Source organism: Lepidochelys kempii, chromosome 11, assembly GCF_965140285.1.
Source record: "Lepidochelys kempii isolate rLepKem1 chromosome 11, rLepKem1.hap1, whole genome shotgun sequence".
Classification (NCBI taxonomy): Eukaryota; Metazoa; Chordata; order Testudines; family Cheloniidae; genus Lepidochelys; species Lepidochelys kempii.
The window spans coordinates 57,044,224-57,070,185 of record NC_136390.1 but is presented as its reverse complement, the minus strand read 5'-3'; the positions used below and the strand labels follow the sequence as shown (position 1 = coordinate 57,070,185).

The following is a 25,962-nucleotide window of genomic DNA, read 5'->3' as shown; positions in this document are numbered from 1 at the left end:
AGGCTGGGAGCTAAGGAGCAGCTGCAACGCTGGGCACCAGCGGGAAACAGGGGAATGCCGCAGCTACCTGACTGGTACCATGGAGCAGAGCAGCAGTTGCTTCCCACCTCCTACCTGAACATGGGTTGGGGCCTCAGATGCCAGGGAAGAGGTAGGGAGATGCCCCCAAAACTGCAGTGTCAGAGCTAGGCAGTCCTGGACTTAACACTCCCATGCCCCTGCAACTCTGCTCATGGCTTCTGCCCCACGGGGAGCAACGGGACACAGAGATTCAAGCCCAAGGCCCCACTGGGGTCATAGACCACTGGTTGAGAACCACTGGTCTAAATCACAGTACATATCTTGGATAAATTAAAACCACACTTTGCTGCTGGTGGAAGAAGGGAGTAGCAAACTTCAACCTCACTGACTGCTGACAGGGTGCATCACAGAAAAGGCCAAGGTGGGGGGGAGTACAGCACTGTCTCAACCTTTCCAGACTAGGGTACCCATTTCAAGAGTCTGATTGGTCTTGCATACCCAAAGTTTCACCTCATTGAAAAACTACTTGCTTACAAAGTCAGACAAAAATTCAGAAGTGTCACAGCACACTATTACTGAAAATTTGCTTACTTTCTCATTTTTACCATATAATTATGAATCAACTGGAATATAAATATTGTGTTTACACTTCAGTGTATAAAGCAGTATAAACAAGTCATTGTCTGGATGAAATTTTAGTTTGTACTGACTTCACTAGTGCTTTTTATGTCGCCTGCTGTAAAACCAGGCAGCTATCTAGATGAGTTGAGGTACCCCTTGGAAGACCTCTGTATATCCCCAGTTGATAAGATAATTCTGCTCCAGTGGTTGTGTCTTTACAGAAGGTAACAGGACTCAAATCTAGCAGTAAGGCCATAGAAATGCACTGAAGTATGTTTTTTAAAAACGTTGTCATCTTATTGACATTAAGCTTCATTACAGAACATAATTTTGCGGAGTGGATAGACAGCATATTAATAAGATTCTACTGTATAACATGAATATTCAACGCCTCTGCCTACACAACGTCTTTGTGTGAATGTATAACTTTTATATTAAGCAACAATTGTAATGTTTCTATAGAAGATGTCTGGTTCATATTAAACCAGAAAAGAGGTTGCCACGGGTAGGTTGAACAAGAAAAGGAGTTTCACCTAGTTCAGCAATTACAATAAAATAATCTCTGTAGCACTCCTCTGCGGAGGGGGTTTAGTCCTTCCAGCTCTTAGTCTATTTTTTTTGGAAACATAGTGTTTGTTACCAGTACAACTGTACTGCAGGTATGCATGGAAGTCATATTTGGATGTAGTCAGTTTCACTGTTTCTGGGGAGCAGTAAGAGAAGCAGATGAACAATGAAACCACACAAACATCTATAAGGCAGCAAAAACAAAAACACCCAACCATTCTAAAATTCCTTTAAAATAAAATTTAAAAATTCAGGACAGTTTAGAGGGTATCGAAATTGAATTTTCTGCAATCTGGAAAAGTTACAAAAATTCAAACTAACAGCAGCACTTTGAACTGTTCAATGGAACTCCAAAATAAGAATGAACATGTGTTTCTCTGACTGTACACATTCCTTTATTTTGAAGTGTTTGCATCACTACAATGGAACTGTAGGAGTTATTTTCATAGAGACTGGTTATCTGTTTATTATAAAATAAAGAACAGGAAATTATTTACATGATGGAAAAAGATTTCAGCACTTTAGTGGAATGGACAACTTCATGATACTGCAGCCATTTGAGAAATTTAGTCCACATACTTTCCAAGAATGTCACCGTCTCTAAATAAGTAATACTCCTGCAAATGGAGAGAAAAAAATAAGTTTATATCTGTTGCAGCCAAATCTCACAGAACTAGTAACTGTCTCCAGGGTCAGTAGCACTAAATATTGTAGTTACTGAGATTGATTTATTGCTGATGGCTGAAGCCAATACTACACAATCAAAGGAACTATTAACCCAAGGACTTTTATAAATATCTGTTGCCCCGAGAGCCTGTCACTATGTTTCTTTCATTCCTGGGGATTTTTTCACCCCTTTGTGCAAGGCTCTGGGGTAAATTTTCCTGGCAGGAGCATCCTCGGAGACCATGTTCACGAATTCATGGGAGCAGTAACATTTAGTGATAGAAGGCTCTGGAATCGTCTCTCCTCCTCAGCAAGGAGGACATTGCAGTCAGCCCTCTATATTTTTTTCCTCCCAAGATAAGTTGACAGGTAAAGAGAACCACTTTCTCTCTGCAGGTATGGGGAAATGTCAGGGGCAGAAGTGTTTCTCTCACAGCAGAGGATCACAGATGTGTAGTGTGCAAAAGCCACAGGGCCAGCTTGATGCTCCTCAATTTGAATATTAGCAGTTGTATCGGTCATTCAGTTTGTCAACAACACTATTCATTTTTTCACATGGCCTATTAGCTAGAAGGATTTTAAAATAATCCTGAATATTAGTAAACCAATTTAGCTTGCAATTATAAAGTTCAGCAAACAAACCTTGTCTTCCAGTACTACTTTAGTACCGCCATATTCTGGCAGCAGAATCTTCTCACCAACTTTTACACTAACTGGCTGAATCTCTCCACTCTAAAGGGGAAGGAAAAAACCTCATAAGTTTCTAGAAATATCTTACATTTGTTCATAACCACACACAGTTATTTAGGAAAATTTAAGCAGAATATATTTACTAACTGTTTCGCAGCGGAAGTACTAATCTTGGGGGAATCTGCACAGTACATTCAAATTCTGCCTATTTTATTTGTCAAAACACCACAATATAATCATGCCAGTTTCAATAGTTTTGGTAATTTATTTCAAATACCTGTTAGCAAGTATGCCTGTAACAATACAGACAAAAAAAAATCCCCCCAGAAGTAGAGAGTTTAAAAAACCCCTAGGACAACCCAGTTCCTGTTTCTTTGTTATGCTTGTGTTGGTGCCCGAGTCTGGGTGTGTCATGTGTGTCAGCTGGGCCCATCTTGGGGGAAAACTCTGCCCCTCTGGTCATTTAGTTGACTCATTTTTTGCCCTACCCCCACATGGTTACCATATAGTCTTACTGGACAAACCAGTTTGTGAGCCGCATGCGGCTCTTTTACCGTTAAAGTGCGGCTTGCAGAGCCCCCCAGGCCTGCCCGTTCTCCACATACCAGACTGCCTGTGGCGGGGTGGTGAGGTTAGGGGCTTCTGCCAGAGATGTCTAGTCTTCTGGGCGTCAGGACAGGGCCAGAATGTAAAGGTTCACTTCCCGCCCAATAGCTTGAGTCACGCCCCCCCCCCCCCCCCTTTACCCTCAGTGTCCCCTCTCTGAAGCTCCCAGGTGTTAGCTCTGCATGGAGAGGCAGCAGTAAACTGCTGGGAGGGGCAGCTACTTTAGCTCCCTGGGGAGAGGCAGCAGCAAAAGCAGCAACTCACCACACAGCTCCCAGCTGTTTTCCACTGCCTCTCCCCACAGCCACAGCTTGCAGGCTCCAGAAGCTGCTGTGCAGGATGGGGCCATGCGGCACCATATGACTGAGCAGGGCCAGCAAAACCAGTCAAAAATCAATTGGGGCGGGGGGGGGGGGAAGGGAAGGGGGAGGAGACATCTTCCTCTTCAAAATATTATACTTATTGTTCTGATCAGACACAATATAAATTTAATGACAAACATCCTTTAGCTATTTTGATTTTTTTTTCCAGATAACATTCCACTTTTATTTCTTTTATCCAAAAACGTTCGCATGGTGCAAAATCTGGACATATTTACCTTTCCTTTGGATCCTGATCCAACCGCTACTACTGTTGCTTGTAGCACTTTTCCTTGAGATTTTTCCGGAAGCATGATGCCTCCTTTGGATACAGTCTCAGCTGCACATCTTTCAACCAGAACACGGTCAAACAGGGGAAGAAACTTCCTAAATGCTTTCCCTGCCTGTTAAAATAGAATTTGGTATTTTTGTATATAAAAAGGGCCCATTCACATTTGAGACTGCAACAAAATTGCAATCCAAAGTTCCAAAACCATGATTTTACTATTTAAATAGCAAACTAAGGACTGGATTCTAAACACCTGGAACTCCCACTGGCATCAATGAAGGTTGCAGGTACTCAGCAGCTCTCTGAATTAGGCCCAAAAGTAAGTTAATATTTAAGCAAAAACAGAGCTAAATTATTGTTGTAAGAAGGTATCCCATAAGTCTATAGAAGGAATAGGCTCCTAGTCTCAATATGTGCAATAGACAAGTTTAACAGTTAAAATGCACAGAATTTTAAATAAATTTTAAATAACTGCCTACGGTAACTTAAAACATTAACAGATGAGGAAAGCTTCAGGGAAACCTTATGTAGTTGAAACCTCTGTAGATCTAAAAAGCATAATATATGTTATTAAGATTAATTACTTCTGATTAAATGCAGTTCACATACAGATTGAAATCAGAGTCACCTATAGCTAAGATATAAGACACTTGTGGAACAGTTGGCGTAGTTATTTTAGCTGAATGCTTCAAAACCAAGAAGCAAAGATTAAGCATGTCACATGTTGGTCAAGGCTTTTGAAATATTCAAGTCTACAATCCATACAATAATTAAGGTACAATTTTGTGCTAAGTTATTTGGGAGAGAAGACTATTAACTCATCTACTTTTGCCAGCTTTTGAAGTTTGAGATAAGGTGTACAAAAAAATGTTTGAAGGAATGCCATTATCTGCAAAAAGTTTTGCAGATACCGTCCAGTGATTTTTACAAAAGTGTTAAGATTTATAATTTTGTGTAAAATTTAACATATGATACATTTAAGTATATTACAAACATTGCCACTTTGCTTCTTGGAGAAGAAACAGACAGCAGGAGGGGGAAAGCAGCTTAGGATGGAGAAAGGAAACCCGAAGCTAGCACTGAGGATTGCAATTATTTTGAACTGAAGTTAGCAGGAGGCAATGGTAAAAATGTTACCAGCCTAGGGCTGTCAATGTCAGTCTTAACTACTGAGTCAGCAGGTAATAGTGTTTGAGATCACAGAGCAGAAGCCACATACCAGTCTGCCATCCCTACAACTTCACTAAGCAAGCAACACGAGAAAGGGAGGCACAGGGAGTGGGAACACGTTTTAGTTAAAAAATAATCAAGTTGTGGCCTGTGGAGAACTGCCAAGTCACATGGTGCTGGCTCCCTGCTCCTTTCCAGTTGCTTCTACAGATGTCTGGACGCCACAGCCTGGACACTTGTAGAAGCAGCTGGAAACTAGGAGAAGGAACAAGATGAGGTCCCTCCATTAGGGGTTGCTGCTACACAAGAAAAGAATAAGAACTGTCTTCACAGACCAGTGCTACTAACAGAAGCAGAGCTACTTGGAAGCAGGTAGCTGTTATTCACAAAAGTATTAGCTAATTGTGGATCATCCCCCATTTCTATTAAGACATGGGCAACACTATCAACATGCTGAAAACACTTAGTTTAAGTAACTTAGATTTAAGCATTTAGGGGCTTTTATACTAAATCCTGTTTTTTCGAATCAGTAATTTCTCTCACAGGAAAGACAGCATGAGAGAAGAATCAATATAAGAAACGACAAGGAGTCTGGTGGCATCTTAAAGACTAACATTTATTTGAGCAGAAGCTTTTGTGGATAAAAACCCCACTTCTTCAGATGCATGGAGTGAAAATTACAGCTACGGGCATAAATATATATTGGCACATAAAGAGAAGGGAGTTACCTTTTTAAAACTCCTGTTGTTTTTGTGGATACAGTAACACAGCTACCCCTCTGATACAATAGCAGAAAAAAGGCAAAAGGAATTTTTTCCTCAAACTCTGTAGGCTTTAGCATTGTCTAAAGACACATTACAGATGCCTAATATGAGCTCACTCTGTCAGTGTATTAAGTCTTGCTTCTATTTTTTTTTAAACAACATTGTTTCTGATAGGTGACAAAGCAAAAACATTTGAAGAGAAGAACATCCTTGTTCTCTCTGTTTCTATCGGTGTAGCAGTTTCTACTGTATCTAAATGACCTTGTAACCATCCAAGGTCACTTTCATGGATAGGCCAAAAAGAGAAAAAATAGTTTAATTAATTTAAAAAGATTGTTGCTGGGTAAGTTACAGGTCAACTTGGAATACATGTTCACTTCAGAGGCTCCTGACAGCAAATTCCATTACAAAGGCATGCTGCCTTTCATTTCACAACTACTTATGGTAGCCAGAAGTTAGACACATTTGTTTCCACCAGCACACAGCAAGAACATGGTGTTTTGCTACAATCTCAGCTCCTATTCAGCTGGTGTTTATATCGGATCACTGGCTTAACTTCTCAAGGGGGGGCGGAAAGGCTGGCTCAGCAAGCCCGCCAAAGATGGACTGGAGGACTAGGTTCCGAGGCATGAGGTGCAGCCTTGCCCGGTGCTAGGCCACGCAACCCACCAACGCCTGTGCGCTCATCACTGCGGGGGGGGTGGGGGGGTGGAAGACCCGATGGCCCCCGTGCCCGCTGGCTGCGAGGGGGGGGTGGAAGACCCGATGGCCCCCGTGCCCGCTGGCTGCGAGGGGGGGGTGGAAGACCCGATGGCCCCCGTGCCCGCTGGCTGCGAGGGGGGGTGGAAGACCCGATGGCCCCCGTGCCCGCTGGCTGCGAGGGGGGGGTGGAAGACCCGATGGCCCCCGTGCCCGCTGGCTGCGAGGGGGGGGTGGAAGACCCGATGGCCCCCGTGCCCGCTGGCTGCGAGGGGGGGGTGGAAGACCCGATGGCCCCCGTGCCCGCTGGCTGCGAGGGGGGGGTGGAAGACCCGATGGCCCCCGTGCCCGCTGGCTGCGAGGGGGGGGTGGAAGACCCGATGGCCCCCGTGCCCGCTGGCTGCGAGGGGGGGGGTGGAAGACCCGATGGCCCCCGTGCCCGCTGGCTGCGAGGGGGGGGGTGGAAGACCCGATGGCCCCCGTGCCCGCTGGCTGCGAGGGGGGGGGGGGGGGGAGACCCGATGGCCCCCGTGCCCGCTGGCTGCGAGGGGGGGGGGGGGGGGAGACCCGATGGCCCCCGTGCCCGCTGGCTGCGAGGGGGGGGGGGGAGACCCGATAGACCCCGTGCCCGCTGGCTGCGAGGGGGGGGAGAGACCCGATGACCCCCGTGCCCGCTGGCTGCGAGGGGGGGGAGAGACCCGATGACCCCCGTGCCCGCTGGCTGCGAGGGGGGGGAGAGACCCGATGACCCCCGTGCCCGCTGGCTGCGAGGGGGGGGAGAGACCCGATGACCCCCGTGCCCGCTGGCTGCGAGGGGGGGGGGGGGAGACCCGATGACCCCCGTGCCCGCTGGCTGCGAGGGGGGGGGGGGAGACCCGATGACCCCCGTGCCCGCTGGCTGCGAGGGGGGGGGGGAGACCCGATAGACCCCGTGCCCGCTGGCTGCGAGGGGGGGGAGAGACCCGATGACCCCCGTGCCCGCTGGCTGCGAGGGGGGGGGGGGGAGACCCGATGACCCCCGTGCCCGCTGGCTGCGAGGGGGGGGGGGGGAGACCCGATGGCCCCCGTGCCCGCTGGCTGCGAGGGGGGGGGGGGAGACCCGATGACCCCCGTGCCCGCTGGCTGCGAGGGGGGGGGGAGACCCGATAGACCCCCGTGCCCGCTGGCTGCGAGGGGGGGGGGAGACCCGATGGCCCCCGTGCCCGCTGGCTGCGAGGGGGGGGGGGAGACCCGATGGCCCCCGTGCCCGCTGGCTGCGAGGGGGGGGGGGAGACCCGATGGCCCCCGTGCCCGCTGGCTGCGAGGGGGGGGGGGAGACCCGATAGACCCCGTGCCCGCTGGCTGCGAGGGGGGGGGGGGAGACCCGATAGACCCCGTGCCCGCACAGGCCCGCAGCCCAAGGGCGGCAATGGTGGGGCGCCCAGAGCAGCTCCCTCCCTTCCCACCACAACGTGCTGGAGAGAAGCCGGAGCGCGGCCCCTACCTGCGTCCCTCCCACCTACCCCGCGCTAGTTGCCGCAGCGCGCCCCCCCCCCCCCTCCTCCACGCAAGCCCGGCCCAAGGGCCCCCGGCCGGGCCGCGCGAGGAGAGGGAGACACTCACCATGGCGCACCGAGTCCCTCCCGCTCACCGTGCTGTGAGTAACGGAGCGCCGCGGACCCACACCTAATACACGTGGGGGGTGCCACTCTGACTGCGCATGCGCCACCACCTCCCCTCTGGCGCCGCGCGCGGGAAGGCGGGGCTATTTCCGTTGTCCCGAGAAGACACGTTATTTCCACGTTTATTTTTTACTCTTGCAGGCGCCTTACGCGCTAGAACCGGATTCTCTTTACAGCAGAGCCGAACACGAGCCTCAATAGTTCCTCGTTACACCCTGCATCGGGCCGACACCCGGAAGTGACGTAATACCACCTTTGACCTGTGGCGAGCATGAGCTTTCCAGAAGGTTCTGGAATTGGGAGGCCCCAAAACCTGTTTGATTCATACGCGAGTAGCCGGAGCTCACGCATAGGACGCACAGTCCCGTAGGCCCCGCCCACTCTCCGGCTGGGCACTTGAACGATTGGCGGAAAGCCGCGCCCCGCCTCCAGCTGGGCCAAACGTATACTGTTATGCTGGGTGCGGGGCCTGGCCGCACAGGACCCCACATGGGTCGCTGTCTGAGCGGGGGAGGGGCAGAGCCCGTGAGTGCCGTGTTCCCTCCAGGCTCCCGTCACTCAGTCCCACAGCGCTGCGCTGCTCGTCCAGCTGCGGACCGCGGAGCCGCCTGCTGCCTTGCCCGCCGTGTTCAGGTGAGCGGCCTGGCGGCTTGTGCCGCTGAGGCGGGGCCCGGCGCGGACGCCTGTTCCCCTGCCGCTCTTGGCCGCGCCGGGGCCTCTACTCCCGCTAGCCACGTGCCTCCAGGGCGCCGCCCGGGCAGCCTCTGCAGGCGGGGGGCGGCCATCGGCGCGGGGCGGCCATCGGCGCTGAGGGGACAGGGGACGGCTCCTCGCGGCTTCCCCGAGCCCTGCCCGCCGCCGTGGAGCGCGCACGCCCCTTCCCGCACGTGCCCGGTGTCACAAGGCCTGGGGCGTGTGTGAGAGACCCTGCCCCCACCTGGTGCCCACGGCGGGGTCGGGGATCCCCGCCTCCAGCCCGCGGGAGCGTGGGGGGGGGGGTCCCCACCTCGTACGCTGGGCGGGGGGAGAAGAGAGGAGACGCCTGCCTGGGTGTGCGGTTTCCCCCTCCTGCTCTCCTTTGTGTGTGTGTGTGTGTGTGTGAGAGAGAGAGAGCGATTTTCCCGCTTCCTGCCCTTGGTTGTGTATCTGTGTCTGTGTGTGTGAGAGAGAGAGACCCCCTTCGCCTTCAGCCTGGGAGGGGGGTGTGGGACTGTGTGAGAGAGACACACAGGGGGCTGCGCACGGCTTCCTGCGTGCTGTGTTCCCGTCTCTTCTGCGCTGGAAGCGTTACCGGCCCTTGGCTGCCGCTGCGGGAGTGGCGGCATCGCCCTGTTAGCGGCTTGGTGTCCTGCCTTGTCGTGCTGGGCTGCAGGTACAGCCTCTCCCATAGTCTCGGGGAGAAGGGGCCTCCATGCGGGTGGCTCCGCTGCCTGTGCAGGTTGGCTCATCCAGCAGCAGGGGGCGAGTGTCTCTTGACCTTCTTGTGTCCTGATGGAGAGAACCATGTGGAGGGGGGCTAGGCCTGGGTTCTGCAGACTTTCTCTGCCAGGCTGTTGATACTGTTGCAATTTTCTTGTTAGTTTATCACCAGATGCTCTCACCCTTGAACTGTTCGTTTTTCACGATCACATTCTAATAGCAACTTTTAGGATTTTTATGCTGATAAAGCTGCTGAGCTCTGACAGACATTTTCTTCTAACCTGCTTGTCTGTAATAGTCTCAGTGAAATACCCCACTTTTCCTGCTTTATCATACATAATACTAGTAGTCTCACAACACTCGTCATTGCTGTGGCTATAATCTCTTCACATACAAAAAGTGAACTTCGCAATGCTCTCATGAGCTTGATAAACTTTATTCCCATTTTACAGAAGGAAAAAATTGTGACTTGCCCAGGATCACATAGTGAGTCACTGGAAGAGCTGGGATTAGAATCCAGGGGTCCAGACTCCTGGACTTTTGCTCTAATATCCAACTGTTAGAAAAATTGGGACACTAAAATATTTGATCGGTCACAGCTTTCATTTAAAACTCAAAAAAAACTACTAGTAACTTGTTGTTTGCTCTAAATGTTTGGAGGAGTTTGAGAACAAAACACAGGAATATGGTGGTTCAAAGTACTGTGACACAATAAAACTAATGCAGTATCTTACTTTTTTCCTTCAGAAATGCTCCGTTTATCAACAGTGCTACGTCAGATGAGGCCAGTGTCCAGAGCACTGGCCCCACACCTACTACGGGCCTATGCAAAAGATGTTAAATTTGGAGCAGAGGCTAGAGCTCTCATGCTACAGGGAGTAGATCTTCTAGCAGATGCTGTAGCTGTCACCATGGGACCAAAGGTATATTAAAAGCTGTTTTCTGTGTAACGTGAATACTTGTACAGTACATTCCAGTTTTATAAACTAATTAGGGATTGAGGAGTTCATAAAATAAAAAAGTTATCAAATGGACCATTTCAAAATTACAGTAGGTACAATCATTCAATCACTGTGTACATAACAAATGGTGAATGTATCGTGTGCCATGCTCTTATTAGAGGGAATTGAATCTCTTCTTTGCTGCTAAATCTGTCTTTCCAGCGCCACACAGTCACTTAAATGTTGGCTGGACAATTGACGTCCCATTCAGTGGATGGAAGATGATTTGTAGCAGGATATATTTATGGTAGTTAGCGTTAATGGGGTCTGACTGAATTAGAAGTGTCCTACTCAGTTAGAACCTAGTCCTGTTTTAAGTAATAAACCCATTGGTGATGAGAGGAAGCTAAGTACTTCCATCACACAATGTGAGTAGCGTAGCTTAAGTGAACATACAGTGGGGGAAAAAGAATAGAGGCAGCTTAACTGCCTTCAACAAGTTTAGGCTTTCAGAGTACTAGCTGTTATGTCCTGCTGGATCATATGATGTTGGAATAAGACAGTTTGGAGAGGGTTCATGCTTAAAGCAAGGTCATGGACATCAGTACACAGCTGTGATGCATGTGATACCCTCAATATATGGATTCAGCCCACAATATATAAGTGGGTTGAGAGCCACTTCTCTAGGGGAATATAAATTTCAGACTTTGTCAGCATTGGTTTCATCTTGACTTGGCCTGGTAAATAAGTAAGAGCAAGCAAGTCCCAAAGCTGTAATAATAAGGGTGGATGATGGGTGAATGCACCTTTAGGGCCCAGTTTTGCAAATGTTTATCCCAGTGAGTAATCCCATTGAATGCAGTTGGACTACTCCCATGAATATAATTATACACATTAGGTGTTTGCAGGATTGAGGCTATATATATTACTATAGAATATTTGCATGTAATCGAGTTTGTCTCCAAAGGTAAGTGTTCCATCACTCAACACTCCTGAAATTTTCTTTTTAAACCAAAAAAACAAATCAGATATCTATCAGCTTGAGAGAAACTTTCAAGTGGGGAGGAAATTCTGCTTTATTTTTAAAAGCCATGATATAAATGATCTACATAAACACAACCAACAGCATGTGAGAATGGGTTTCTCAAAGCAGTTATTTTTCATGGTTAGTGGCTGCGTAGCTTATGAGAAATGAGTTGGTCTGTCCATTTATTTCTTCATCACTATGACAAGATGAGCCCCAAGCCACAAACTGCACCATGATGTGTGTGCCTGTCTGTTTCCTCTTGGTCCAGCCATTAAATAAACTCTCTTTCAATGTTCAGTTCAAAGGCCTGTCTGTAGTCATAGTTTATTCTTGTATATATTGAATAATCTGCAGAACCCTCATGATAAAATCATTCTTTCCACAATCCCAAAGTGCAGGAGATTCTCGGCTTTTTTTCCATACCCCTTTCTGGAATGTCATCTGTCATGTTCCAGAGCTCTGGTCTCCAGGCCATCTGAGAGGTCCCAGATTTGTTTCCTTACCGTGACTATTCTCTGGTAGCCCCCAGACAAGTCTCCCCTATGAGAACTCCCTAGCAGTGTTCCACTCACCTAGGCCTCCCTGACTGAGCCATTCTCCTGACTTGCATCAATCCTATTGTTTCAGGCTATTCTTCCCTTTGTGTCCTAGGGGCCTTTGTATAAGCTTTCTTGTAAGTCAGCAGGGGTTCACCAGCGTTGGCCAGTCCTCATCACTAATGTTCTGTACCTTTTGTTCTTCCCGGTGGCTCTCTATATCAGCTCTCCTTTGCTGCTTCTGTTTCTCCCGGCATCTGTCCTTTCCTCCTCACGCAGTTGTCATCTGCCCCTCTTCTGACTTTCTCCTTTATATGGCTTAGGTGCCTTCTCTTAACCCCATTCGGAAGGTAACTAATCAATCAGGTGCATTGGCCCCTGCCTCCTCTTGAAGGACCTAGTCACCCTGTAACAATCGGAGTTGGCACCTTCTCAGCTTTTCTGAAGGGCAAAGGTGTAGTGGATGTAGGTGAATGGCTAGCTTCTCAAGGTGAGGGCTGAGAAAAAGTGATGAGACTGAGGTCACCTCTATACCTAAAATGCTGCCGCAACCCCCAGTGTAGTTGTGCTTCTGTAGCCCTTCAGTGAAGATGCTACTATGCCAGTGGAAGATGACATAGTTAATCTACCTCCGCAAGAGGCGGTAGCTGTCAACGGAAGAAGCCCTCCTATTGACATAGCGCTCTCTACATTTAGGTTGGTATACCTGTCACTTGGGTGTGAATTTTTCACACCCCTGAGCAATGTAGTTATACTGATACAAGTTTATAGTATATACCTAGCCTCAGTATGGCCCTTATCTGTAATGCAGCTGTCCTGTGGGTGGGCAAAGGATTTCAGTACTGTCAATTGATATCTTTTATATTAAATCAGCTATTTAAAAATCATAGATGTCAGTGCACTCAGTCCCCCACCCCATAATATACTTTGTTTGTGGAAGTTGGTTGGATGCTCTCCTTTTAAAATGGTACCATATGCTTTCACTGATTTCTGGCCCCAAATAGAAGAACCATTATAAATCTCACTCTCTGACAATGGAAACTAGGAGGAAAAACTTTCCTCTTCATAAAAGTAAGTTTATATTTTGAGTTGGCACTATTAACAAATTTGTGTCTCTTGGTGGAGAGTGGCTGTCTGAGGGTATGTCTACACTGCAGTAAAACACCTACAGCCGGCCCATGTCAGCTGGCTTTGTTTGGGCTGCAGGGCTATAAAATTGCAGTGTAGATGTCTGGGCTCTGGTTGGAGCCTGGGTTTTGGGATCCACCCCCCTTTTGGGGTCCCAGAGCTCCACAAGCCCAGGTCACCCAACATGGGCCATCCCGTGGGTGTTTTATTGTAGTGTAGGCCTTGTACGTTGTTTAGATGTGCCAAGTGATCAATCTGTGGTAATCCCTTTTGTCTGTGCTGCTTGGTATCATTTCAGTTAATTTACCTCTTATGTATGTTGGATGATTTTAGGGTAGAACCGTGATTATTGAACAAAGCTGGGGAAGTCCCAAGGTAACAAAAGATGGTGTGACAGTAGCCAAGGCAATTGACTTGAAAGACAAATACAAAAACATTGGAGCCAAGTTAGTTCAGGATGTTGCCAACAACACAAATGAAGAGGCAGGAGATGGAACTACTACTGCAACAGTATTGGCGCGTTCCATTGCCAGGGAGGGCTTTGAAAAAATCAGCAAAGGAGCTAACCCTGTGGAAATCAGGAGAGGTAAGAATTTAACAATCTCTTTGTCACTCGTGCGCTTAAGGTTTTCCTATAACATTTATCTCGTCAGTTTCTTCTCTCTGCTTCACCCATGGCAAATTTGACTGGTGTTTGAGAGAACCTGGCTCCACTCGAAAAAGCCACGTGACCCTTTTGGGAAGGGGCAGAACATAGAAATGAGTAACTTTGCTGTCAAGTGGATGAATTAATATTGTCAGGCCTTACTTTTTTAGATACACACATTTTATATAATCACTGGATCGTATTTACTTGTCATTCATCACAACAGATCTCAGTAAAATCTGTCTTCTGATAGGCTTAATCTTATGGAAGTTATAAATCGGGGAATGTTTATACAGTCCTTAGTATTATGTGCCCAGAGTATTTCTTTTAAATTCTGTGTAACTTCTTTTCCAAGTGGTATCTTAGCTATCTCTGCTTTTCTTCCTTCCTCACTGACTATTCTTTATGCACTTGCAATTTAATATTGATGGGTCGTCTTTTTAAAAAAAAAAAAAAGTAAATCTGTTAGTGTGTTGTTTGTAAGATTGGGACAGGCTGTCCTTTGTCCTTGAAAGTGCATGGCCTAGAAACAACAAAAAAGTAAGTACTCTACTTTGTATACAAATGGGGGGAAAAAAGGATATGTTGCTGCTCTTGCATTGTTTAACTTGCATTCCAATTTTGAGGAATTTTGAAGCTTGTCATTGGACTTGACTGTTCTGTACCATGTAAATAGAATTCACCTGAGTAACAATAACTATCATATTCTTCTATCAAGGTGTGATGCTAGCAGTAGATGCTGTCATTGCTGAACTAAAGAAACAGTCCAAACCTGTTACGACTCCAGAAGAAATTGCTCAGGTGAGGCTTTATTCCTTCTCGGTTTACTAGTTTTCTGTAACTGTCATAAATAAAAATTTCATCCAACAAGTGAAGATGTGCTATTAAGAGTAAAAATAATTTTAATGGAACCAGTTAAATTACAGGTTGGGTATATGATATCAACTTGCTATTGTGTTGATCAGACTCTTGTTGCATTTTCAATTTGAGTTGTAATATTTTATCTTTAGGTCTCTGTAGCCTGCATGAGCCTTTAGTGCTCTGCCTCAGCTTTCTCTAGCTGGTGTGTGTGTTCGTCCGTCCTGGGGGAGTGGGGGAATGTGCTGGGGCCCAGGCCATCCCCCATGGGGGCAGGGCCGCCCAGCTTGGCTCCAGCCCTATCCCAGGCTGGGGCTCTGCTCCTGGTCCCAGACCCACCCCCAGCTGCAGCATCCTTACTCTGGTCCGCATTTCCCCAGCCCTACGCTGGAGTCATGGGGGGCATGACCCTGAAAAGTTTATGGACCACTGCTCTATGGAGACCAGCTGCCTGCTCTGAGGCTGTTAATGAGGCACAGGAGGGCTGGACCATTGGCCTTTAAAGGGTCCAGTCCACTCTCTGATAACCAGCATTGATCTTCAGCTGACTCGTTAGCCTCCCAAGTAGGTTCTGTCTTCATGTCACAAAATGCCAAAAGTGACTATTGCTATCTTGATTCACAAGTGAATACTACATATATTGAGAAGAGAAACAGCTTTATATTAAACTCATTTGTAATTGTTCACTGGCTATCTATGGGAGAAACATTAATGTCTATGGTTAGATTTCTAGACTTCTCAGTTGTTTAACATGAGATGAAGACTTGGTGTGGAACCTAAACTCTAATTTGTACTAATGAAAAATGGAAGACTTCCGTGAAAAGGCTGTAGCTTTTCACATATCTAATATTCCATATCTAATCATGTGGCAATGTTAATGCTGAAGTTATCATGTCATGAATTGCATCCTCTTGTTCTCTGACCTGTAACGCTTTAGTCTTATTGCTCCTGTAAAAACTGTCCCTAAATTTAACTTCTGTAAATAGTGGATCAATCAAGTGCTAAAGGGAAAAATAACTAACATCTCATTGAAGGTTGCCACAATCTCAGCAAATGGGGACCAGGAAATTGGCAACATAATCTCTGATGCAATGAAAAAAGTTGGACGGAAGGGTGTTATCACAGTCAAGGTAAGAGTAATTGTTATGCTCGTTGAAGATAAACTTACCAAGTTAGAGGAACATTTGCTGAAAGCACAGATAACCAGAGTAAGAAGTGAACTCGCTGCACTTGTAGCTTAAACTCCTTCCACTTTATTCTGAATTCCAGACCTTCTGTATGTTGTTGGTTCTTGTTTTGTTTGGCATTACTACATGTACTCTGTCCTCACTACAGAACTCCAGTAAATTGGAGTTGGATTAGGGGTACATAGTGAGCCCAACAGCTTATTAACACTGTCATAGTTTTGTCTCATAGTCGATAGGGAATAGTGCAAAGAAATTAGAGAACACCTCTTTTTTTTAAGAGGACTGTTGCTTGCTCTTTATAGTCCAGATGAAATATAGACAAAAATTATGCAGTGATTGTAACATCGGTATAGTAAATACAGGGACATGGAATACAGTGAATGGAAACTGAATCAGTGATGAGTTGGACTGCAGAGCAGATACATATGTCTAAACTAATGTGACGTGCTGAATGGTTCTCAGTAGCCTGGTTGAGACATACCAGTATTTCCATGGTGCATAGTACTTTTAAAATCTCTCAAAGATAATTGGGAGAATGTGGTGGTTTCTTAACTGCAGTAAATTGAGCTAAGAATGACTATACTGGCCAACAATCACTAGTTCACAAGCTTTTTTCTTTTTCGTTTCCTTCCACTGTTTAAGTAATCTAGAACAATAAATACTGCTAACTGGTCAAGATAATTTCTGTTAAGACTAATACAGGATGAATTTAGCTATAAAAGTAGAGGTGAATTTTCTTCGTGTTTTTGATCTAATTCTTGTGAGACATTGTTTCCACCACAGGAGGTAAGGATGTGTTTTACACGACTCCATTAGAACACAATTTGTGTGCGCCCATACTTCCCCCTCTAGAGACAGTATCACTTTTAGATTGACCCCTCTTTCTCTCCCTCGTTCTCTTTTCCCCCATAAAGGGTAGAGGACCTAAAGAATACAACCACAGTGGTGAAGGTAGCAGAGAGACTTGAATTCCATGGTGATTGACATGTTAAAAATATGTGCATAGAAGCACTTTAGGTACTACGTAAACTATAGATTAAATGTAAATTTGTATCACATTTAAACAGGATGGAAAAACCCTGAATGATGAGTTAGAAATCATTGAAGGTATGAAGTTTGACCGAGGCTACATCTCACCATACTTCATTAATACAGCCAAAGGTGAGTTTGCAAAAGTTGCCATCGAAGTACCTTGTGCTATAACCTGTATGAACAAAAAGAATGTCTTCCTAGAGAGCTTACAATATAGGTAAAGTGAATCTTGGGTAAAGTGTCAACATTTATCCTTAACTTTTCTGAACCCAAAGATGTTTCCCTATTTGTATTCGGTTAGCTGCTTACTTTTTGAACTAAAACAAGTTTTTACCTTTTGTTGGCTGTATTGGCTCTGTAATTGGTGTGTGTGAGCCAGGAAACACAGCCTAACTTTCTGATCCAAAGTTGATAAGTTATCAGACTGGCATTTAAAAAAAAAAAAAAAATCTTGCTTACAAGAAAATGCCATGTTGGTCTCTTCAGAGTGTAATCACATGCTAATTAAATTTAAGACTTATGTTTACATGGAATAGAAGTATCATTTGATCTTTGAGAAACATAAGTTTATTTGCGTGGCTAGTTATTGCATTCCCTTGTAGAACTAGAGCATTCTTTCGTAAGTAAGGGCTGGGGAAAGGTAAAATCACCTTCTCTTCACAAAATGAAGTAAAGGGGCAGGATAATGTTGGTGGGTGTTCCTTTGCCCCAGAATATACATGGATGCGTGCAAAAGTTTGTTCTTACCCAAAAGTATTATTTGTGTATATGTTGTTCAGGGTTAAGTCCATCAAATACAAATTGAGGACGTGACACATTTGTGGCACAGCAAAGTGCTAAAATTCCTAAGTGGCTTGCTCGTGTGCAGTAGTTTGTTCAACTAATTCTGACTATGTAGGAGTTTTCATGAGAGAGAAAATAGAAATGCTACAAAATCACAAACTGGCATCAGGTTTCAGGAGTAGAAATATTACTTGAAACTAGTTTTCATTCTATCTAATATAAATGTAAATGGAGAGTGTAGTGGCCAGATTTGATCAGACTTGGGGATTGTAAAGGGTACCTTCATATATACTTGCTAAAATAGAACAATTAGATAGTTCAAACAATACTTATTGCCTCTGCAGGACAGAAATGTGAATTCCAGGATGCTTATGTCTTAATCAGTGAGAAGAAAATTTCCAGTGTTCAGTCCATAGTTCCAGCTCTTGAAATTGCCAACGCTCACCGTAAGCCTTTGGTCATTATTGCTGAAGATGTTGATGGTGAAGCCCTCAGTACTCTCGTCTTGAACAGGTAAGGCTTGAATAGGTGTACCTCTGTAATAGAATCTTGTCAGTCTACTTCAGAGTCAGAAAACTGTGTCTTTAAAAACAGCAGATGTTCCTGCACAGTTTACTCTGTAGAGCAGTAGGACCAAATGTATCTGTCTGAACTTGACAACTTTTGCTTCTTATTTAGGTCTCCTCTCAGCAATGCAGACAAACAGTAACAGCTGTGAATAGCCCCATTCATCTAATTTGGGTGATAACTCTGAATCCTAGTGATTTGATGGTTTCATTGCTAATCAGTTTAGTAGAAAAAGCCAATTAATGGGCTTGTGGGATCCATTAAGATGGCATTTTTGCTTTGTTTTTGTCTGTCTTACACTAAAATCTTCATTTAAAACATTCTTTTGTTCTCTCAGCTACTGTAACAGGGAAGTGTAAACAGTTTAACACTTTGTTAGAATTAGTGTTCTCACTGAACTTTTTCTTTTCAGATTAAAGGTTGGCCTCCAGGTTGTTGCTGTAAAAGCACCAGGTTTTGGTGACAATAGAAAGAACCAGCTTAAGGACATGGCAATTGCTACGGGTGGTGCTGTAAGTAAATTATATGCATGTGTTTGTAAATATGTAAAAACGTATTCACTTTGTGGCCAAGCACCCATTTGATTTTAACTTCCTACAAAATGCTTCAGAGGATAACCATTTGAGGGATTGGTAACAGGGTACAACCCTTTTCAGGTCACTGATTGACATTTGGGCCAGGTTGGACTGTCATGCCATTGTATAGCATGGTAAGCGGCCAGTTGTTCTAGCTGGTTATTAGGTGTCCGCTTCACATCTGCAGTTAGGGTGACCTGATATTTCACTCTTGTGATCTGGACACATTGGGGGGGGAGAAGACAGACACGGGTGCACAGCCCCAACCAGAGGCACACTGGTCCGCCTGGCCCTGTGCTACCAGCGTGCCCCTTCCTGTTGGGGGTGGGCCTATGCTGCACCACACAGCTCCCCTGCCCAGCGCCCCCTGGATCCACTATGCCCAGAGCCCCCTACAACCCTTCCACCACAGATGCACAGTGCTGTGTGCACACACACCCAGCTGCCCAGAACCCCTCACTCGCTAGTTTCCCCACAGCCCCACCACCACAACTACACAGTGCCCCACACAGACCCCCAGTACCCTGACACACACAGATCTCCCCCAACAGGCCCCCCTTCCCTGGCCGTACTCACCAGCCCCGCTGGGAGGTCTCTGGCTCCTAGGGTGAGAGCAGCGAGGGGAGTCTCCAGACGCTCCACGTGCTGTGCCCGCCACAAGCGCAAGCTCCGTGGCTCCCATTGGCCGGGAAAAGCACCAGTGGTAGCTGCCAGAGCCATGGAGTGCGGCTTGCAGGTGCTGGCAGCACACAGAGCCCCCACCTTAAGAGTCAGAGGGACCCGCCAGGGGGCGAGGTGGGGAGTCCCGGCGGTGCTTACCTGGTGTAGCTCCTGTCCCGGGAAGCATCGACTGGGCAGGTCCCTCTGGCTCCGAGAGTCACGGATTGTGCGGGCAGAGGGCTCTCTGCCCGCTCCCAGTGCCTGCAAGCTCCGCTCTTGCTGGCAGATGGGCGCCAGGAGCTGCCCCAGGAAGCAGTGAGTGATGACATTGCGGCTGTGGTTCAGACGGTCCCGATATTGGGACAAAGGGCGTCCCGACCAACGTAAGGTCAGGACGCGGGACAAGTCCCCTAAAATCAGGACGTCTGGTCACCCTATCTGCAGTTCTTGTTAATAGTCTCTTCAACATATTGGATGGACATGGAACTGTTCTTGTTCTTAGGTCATCTCTCCTTAAGAGACGCTTGATATGACAGGGCGCTGTGAGAGAACTTGCACTGTGGCTGGCTTTTTGCCTGTTTTGGAACTACTGTATTGTAAAAAGCTTTAATATGCAGGGCAGTCAGATTGGCACCTTACAGAGTCTGATTTATGCACTTTTTCATTTAAAATGTTAATGTTTTATGTATGAGTAAGTTTTGAGAGCTGTAGTGCAATGCAAAATGATCTGTTTGTGATCATTAAATAGCTTTTTCACGGAGTGCCTTTTATCACATCTATACCTCCCAAGTAATCTTCAGGTTAATAGCTAGGTGGCGCCCAGGAAACTTATCAGAGTTGTTCTGGAAGTTTTTACTATTTATAAAACTGAACAAAAGCATTACCAAAATTAATGTTAGTGAGCATGTCGTGACTTCTAGAGTTTGGTCTTAAGGAGCATGTAGTGTTCTGTTGGGTAGTTTAATTTTATTTGTTTTTTAAAATCTATGGCAGGGGCAACTATAATATTAAAAAGCCATCTTTATTTTTTTTGTATACTAGTCTAAAAACACGGCAGCATTATACAAGACCCAAACTAATTCTTGAAAATGATAGGCTTCACTGCAGTGTAAAAGGAACAGGATAAACAAAATGTAAAGTCCCCTAAATTCCATTATAATAATTGCAGGCATCAGTAACATAGGGAAACTCCTTGAAATGGCCTGACAGTGTCTCTAACACAACTATCACACCTGACATGCTGGAGATAAATGTGCAAAGTATTCCTTTTAGCTGGTAACTGCTGAAGGTCTGTAAATTAGAATTTTTATTTTATTTTTTTTTAATGGTGGTCAAATTCATCACTATATACAAGCATTGATAACAGAGTTAGGCCTGTCTATACAGGGGAACTTTCTGGTATAGCTGGAGCAGAATAACTATTCCATTAAAGCTATTCAACTCTCCCATGTGGCAAGTCTGTTTTGGAATAAAATCACCTATTCCAGAAGAATTATTCTGCTTCAGAAGCAAAGTAACTATTCCAGAATTGTGTCCATATCAGGGAGTTAAAACAGAATAGTTATTCTACTATAGCTGTGCAGGGAAATGTCTCCATGTAGATAAGGCCTTAGCGTCCAAGCTTTCATATGATCTATTTCAGGTATTTGGAGAAGAGGGTTTGGGTCTCAATCTAGAAGATATTCAGCCTCATGACTTTGGTAAAGTTGGTGAGGTCATTGTGACAAAAGATGATGCCATGCTTCTGAAAGGGAAGGGTGAAAAAGCTCAAATTGAAAGGCGTATCCAAGAAATCATTGAACAATTAGAAGTTACTACAAGTGACTATGAGAAGGAGAAACTAAATGAACGACTGGCCAAACTCTCTGATGGAGTAGCAGTACTAAAGGTGAGGAACTTTTAAACTTCCTTATTAGACTAAAACAGCGGCTCTCCAACTATGGGGCAGGCCTCCCAAGGGAGGCACAATCTGTGTGGTGTTTTGGTTTTTTTGAGAGAGCTCTGGCTGTCAGTTCTAGGTGGCTGGGGCTTCTGCAGAAGGGGCCATGCACATCTGGGAGGTGGGTAAAGGGGACAGCTGGAGCCCCGCCATTGAGGCTCTCCTCCCCTCACTTGGAGGTGGCAGGGCTCTGGCTGTCCAGCCTCGGGATGGCAGCAGCAGCACAGAAGTAAGGGTGGCAATAGGATGCTATGTCTGCTGGGAAACGTGATATTGACTAATATCACTTTCCACGTTTCCACCTTCTGTACTGCTGGTGCAGCGCTGCCTTCAGGGCTGGGTTCTTAGCCAGTAGCTGCTGCTGCTCTCTGCTCTACCTTCAAGCTGGGTGGCGGGATATGTATTGGGGTGGGGGCATAAACTACTACAGACACAGAAGGGGGCACTGATCAAATAAGTTTGAGAACCCCTGGACTAGAACTATGCTATACCAAATGGACGACGACAGCAAAATTTTACTTTTCACTCAAGATCCATTTTAGCAGTCACATCACTTTGACTCTTTAAATGCTTAGCAGAGGTGTCCTCTTTAGTCTCCATTTCTAAAGTGCCAGAAAAACCCCACTACTTTAGTCAAACCTGATAAATTGGACCTCTGCTACACATTTTTTCTTGTCAGGATTGCTTAAAATAGGGTGACATTCCTGTTAGAAATTACATTACTTTACATGCCTTTTTTTCCCCCCTTGAGAGAAAAACCTCCCTGTCTAGGTGAAGCAATTATAGTGAAGGGTGTATGGTTATATCTTTGGTACTTAAGATTTGTCATGGAGAAGCTGTGCCCTATAACAACCCTTGCTGGCTGAGCATGGCACTACCAAAACTCCCAGCTCTCCACCCACTGGTCTGTGCTGGGGGGATGTGGCTTACCCCTCCAGGCAAGTTACAAACTTCACCCCTTCTGACATAGCAAAAGTCCAACTACAAAGTCCCCCAAACAGAAAAGCTCTTCTACTCTTTAGGTGTTGTCTTCACACCACCCTGTTCCCATCCGCTTTCTGGGCTACTTTTGAGTCCTTTTTCTGACTAAGGGATAGAGTACTCTACCTCAGTCTGGTTCCCCTGGTGTACCATTCTGGGTCCCTACTGGGCTCTGTTCCTTCCATCCTTTAGAACAGGCTGGCTCCCCAGGAGTACCTGGTCTCCTGCAGACCTGGGCTCAATGGAGCTTGCCTTCTCCCTGTAGTTCCAACCAGTGAGTCTCTCAGCCTTCTTATAAGGCACAGGTGTCCATTAACCTATCACCTCTTTAATCCCACCCCTTCAGGCTGGGAAGCAGCTAATTAATTATAGCACAGGTGGGGCTGATTCATCTTTCCTATAAGGGGCCAGGACCCTGTGACAATTTGCAATTTAACAACATTTATGTAATCCCTTAATGCTTCCCTAGGTGCAGGAGTGGGGTTTAGTTGGTCACATAGGACCCAACACTGTTGACATTAAAGTTAATAAAGACTATCTTTATAACTTCGGATCATCATACTTGATACTCTTATTGGGTGTCTGAGTTGGATTTATTTGCCACTTTGAAGGGTCAAAACTGGCAGACATTCACTGAGACTAGGGAGCACCAATATGTGCCAGTGGTCTTCCTTTTAAGATTAGTAAATGTGTATTCCAGAGTAGTGCCAACTGCAATTGTCCCTTACCTGGCTGAGCGTGTTAGTTCAAGAGAGGCAGTTTGGCTCACTATTTAAGTTTGGAGGCTGTGGAAAGGCCAAACTGCTATATGAAGTGGTGCTAAGTTGGTAAGTAGAAATTGCCTAGTAGCTAAGGCACCTAGCTATCTGTGGGTGCTCTTAGACTAAAATGAAGGTCTTAATTCTTTGTGGCCACTAAGAATCCACAAGATGTTGTTTACATGAATAGGGCTGTAAATCACTATCTACAGGCTTAATTTCCTGAGACAAGGTGGGTAAGGTATTTGTTGTACCAACCTCTGTTGGAGAGAGACAAATCTTTGAGCTTACACAGATCTTCTACGGATTTCATTTTCTGTCACTTCAACTGGATAAGGGATTCTTACTCTGATCCCTTTTTACAGCAGGAATACATATTTTTGCTTTTCAAGGATGGATGAAGTGATCCGTTTACACCTTTAGAAATATAAAGCATCTTAATTGCAAGAGGCTCTCTACAACTAAAGTACATATAATTTTTTGAAAAAAGAAAAGGTCTTTGTGGCACCTTAGAGACTAACCAGTTTATTTGAGCATGAGCTACAGCTCACGAAAGCTCATGCTCAAATAAATTGTTAGTCTCTAAGGTGCCACAAGTACTCCTTTTCTTTTTGCGAATACAGAGTAACACGGCTGTTACTCTGAAACCTATAATTTTTTGACCAATTTCTTTCTTGCTTTTTGGCATTCAAATGGAAAAGTCAGTTTGTTACTGATGTTTAACTGGCCTGCAGTGCTTCTGAAGTCTGAAGCACTTCCTTGCCTCTGAGAATGTATGGGGACTTTACGCAACTGACGAGATGTGGCTCATTTACTCTAGGTTGGTGGCACAAGTGACATTGAGGTGAATGAAAAGAAAGACAGAGTTACTGATGCACTGAATGCTACTCGTGCAGCTGTAGAGGAAGGTATAGTTCTAGGAGGTGGTTGTGCATTGCTTCGATGCATCCCAGCACTAGATGCTTTAACGCCAGTCAATGAAGATCAAAGAATTGGTAAGCAAACTACTCAAGAATGGATTTAGTTTGAAGATTAACATTTTCCTTGTGATACCACTTACCTTCAAAAACAGCTGTTCTCTCTAGGTTAGAATACAATTCATATCAATGAGTCCTTTATGGTTATTTGGTCTGGTTAACGAGGAACCTTTGACACTCCTGATGATCTGCTATATATTAAAAATGGGAAGAAGCGTTCCTTCTGGTCTAATTTTAGAAAAAGCAGGCAAACAGCTATTCTGAGACTGGTATTTAATGCAAGAGAACTAAACTATTACTTTTCTAAACAGTTAAACAAAATGGGTGTCTCATAACAATTGTAGTTAAAATTAAAGATTGAAAACATTTCACTTAATTTGGGGAATCTAATGTGACAGTGGCTTCTAAAGATTCTTTATCTCAGAGCAGATCATGCTGTACCAAGTTTTCCTAACCATGTTTTGAGTGGGGAGTGTTTTGTCTTTGGTTAGATAAGTTCATAGCTTATTTTCAAGAGTGATAATGGTAATTTAAACAGGTGTTTGAGCCTTGTACTAGTAGTGACCTCTCTTGTAATGCTGCCCAGCAGTAGGTCATTACCTAACACTTTCCTGGAAGAGGCAGAAAATCGTTTTTTCTCCTTGTAACTTTTTAGCACATCAGTAAGTTAGAGTACTTGACTTGCAGTAGAACGCATGGAGAATGTACTGTATTTAGAACACTAAAAATACTTTTTACAGGTATAGAAATCATTAAGAGAACACTGAAAATTCCAGCAATGACTATTGCTAAGAATGCAGGCGTTGAAGGATCATTGATAGTTGAAAAAATCATGCAAAGTCCACCTGACACTGGGTATGATGCAATGCTTGGAGACTTCGTAAATATGGTAGAGAAAGGAATCATTGACCCTACAAAGGTAATGTGACCTTTTTTTTTCTCCAAAGAACATTACGGTTGTACCTTATTTTAATGGAGGGAGAACTAGTATTGAATTTTTTTTTCCCCCCCATTCTCTTAGGTTGTAAGAACTGCCTTGATGGATGCTGCAGGTGTTGCTTCCCTTTTATCCACAGCAGAAGCTGTAGTTACTGAAATTCCTAAAGAGGAAAAGGAAGTGCCCATGGGTGGAATGGGTGGAGGAATGGGAGGTGGCATGTTCTAATTCCTGGAATACTGATCCATGGTGAACTGTGATGGTTGAGACTGACAGTTTGCTAAAACTTCAGAAGTCAGTGCAAGGGGTGGATAGTGACTGAAGTGAGGCTGGTGTTTAAAAGAATCACTGTAACCATTAGTTACTGGATTTCATTTAACTCATGTAACTGTTTACAGTCACTGTCCATGCCTACAGATAAATTATTTTGTATTTTGCAATAAAGACATTTGTACATTCCTGCTACTGGGTGCAAGATCCACATACCAGTTTTCTGCTTTAAATTTAATCAAATTAAGGCACTTGAAATTCTGTTTAATCAGAATTTATTGGTGCTTCCCACTACTAAGCAAAGTTCTGATGAAGTCATTGTGTGCAAGACTTAAATTGTACAGAGACAAATATACAATTATGTGACAACCTCTATGTAATAAAAGATTGTTCAAAGTTATGAAATGTATCGCCTTATTCACCTGTCCATAAACCTTTAACAATCAAACCTAATGCTAACAGGGATCACATTTAAAGTCTGCTAGAAATCTGACTGTTAGTGCTGGGAAGGGATGGAGTATTTGTTTAAGAAACAATCCTCCCCTCCATGGAGGGTGAGTGTAGACCACAAGCTCAACTGACAGTTCTTAAGAAAAATTAATCTTAAATTTAATGTAGTTGAAGTAGT

At 45.2% G+C, this 25,962-nt stretch overlaps 3 protein-coding genes across 6 annotated transcripts in view; 1 reads left to right on the top strand and 2 right to left on the bottom strand.

Moving 5' to 3' along the window:
• Positions 1–1,581: 1,581 nt before the first annotated feature.
• On the bottom strand, positions 1,582–8,320 carry HSPE1 (heat shock protein family E (Hsp10) member 1). Its single transcript, XM_073306310.1, has 4 exons — positions 8,055–8,320; positions 3,770–3,934; positions 2,518–2,607; positions 1,582–1,826 (listed from the first exon to the last, which is right to left on the bottom strand). The coding sequence occupies exons 1-4, from the start codon at positions 8,055–8,057 to the stop codon at positions 1,776–1,778; spliced, it is 309 nt and encodes a 102-aa protein (XP_073162411.1). The 5' UTR covers positions 8,058–8,320; the 3' UTR covers positions 1,582–1,775.
• A 253-nt stretch (positions 8,321–8,573) lies between these two features.
• On the top strand, positions 8,574–25,920 carry HSPD1 (heat shock protein family D (Hsp60) member 1). The gene is made up of 12 exons (XM_073306305.1): positions 8,574–8,746; positions 10,280–10,455; positions 13,498–13,750; positions 14,529–14,611; positions 15,703–15,798; positions 16,923–17,016; positions 18,015–18,183; positions 18,650–18,749; positions 21,115–21,360; positions 23,971–24,145; positions 24,868–25,046; positions 25,149–25,920. The coding sequence occupies exons 2-12, from the start codon at positions 10,282–10,284 to the stop codon at positions 25,290–25,292; spliced, it is 1,713 nt and encodes a 570-aa protein (XP_073162406.1). The 5' UTR covers positions 8,574–8,746; positions 10,280–10,281; the 3' UTR covers positions 25,293–25,920.
• The window catches only part of COQ10B (coenzyme Q10B), a 41,018-nt gene continuing 35,810 nt past the window's right edge, over positions 20,755–25,962 (bottom strand). For 2 of the 4 annotated variants that reach the window (XR_012154352.2, XR_012154353.2), the window contains 2 exons: positions 24,211–24,318; positions 20,755–21,216 (listed from right to left, as the gene is read on the bottom strand). The gene's annotated coding sequence lies outside the window, so the exon portion shown is untranslated. Of the gene's footprint in view, positions 21,217–23,408; positions 23,568–24,210; positions 24,319–25,962 lie in introns of all 4 variants that reach the window. The other 2 variants (XR_012154351.2, XM_073306307.2) reach the window with 2 other exon arrangements.

Coding starts and splice junctions, on each gene's coding strand:
- HSPE1 (XM_073306310.1), bottom strand. Junction 2,608..3,769: donor GATCAGGATCCAAAGGAAAG/GTAAATATGTCC, acceptor CTTCCCCTTTAG/AGTGGAGAGATTCAGCCAGT. Junction 1,827..2,517: donor AAGTAGTACTGGAAGACAAG/GTTTGTTTGCTG, acceptor CTCCATTTGCAG/GAGTATTACTTATTTAGAGA.
- HSPD1 (XM_073306305.1), top strand. CDS start 10,282: ATGCTCCGTTTATCAACAGTGCTACGTCAGATGAGGCCAGTGTCCAGA. Junction 15,799..16,922: donor AGGGTGTTATCACAGTCAAG/GTAAGAGTAATT, acceptor ACATTTAAACAG/GATGGAAAAACCCTGAATGA. Junction 17,017..18,014: donor CTTCATTAATACAGCCAAAG/GTGAGTTTGCAA, acceptor TTGCCTCTGCAG/GACAGAAATGTGAATTCCAG.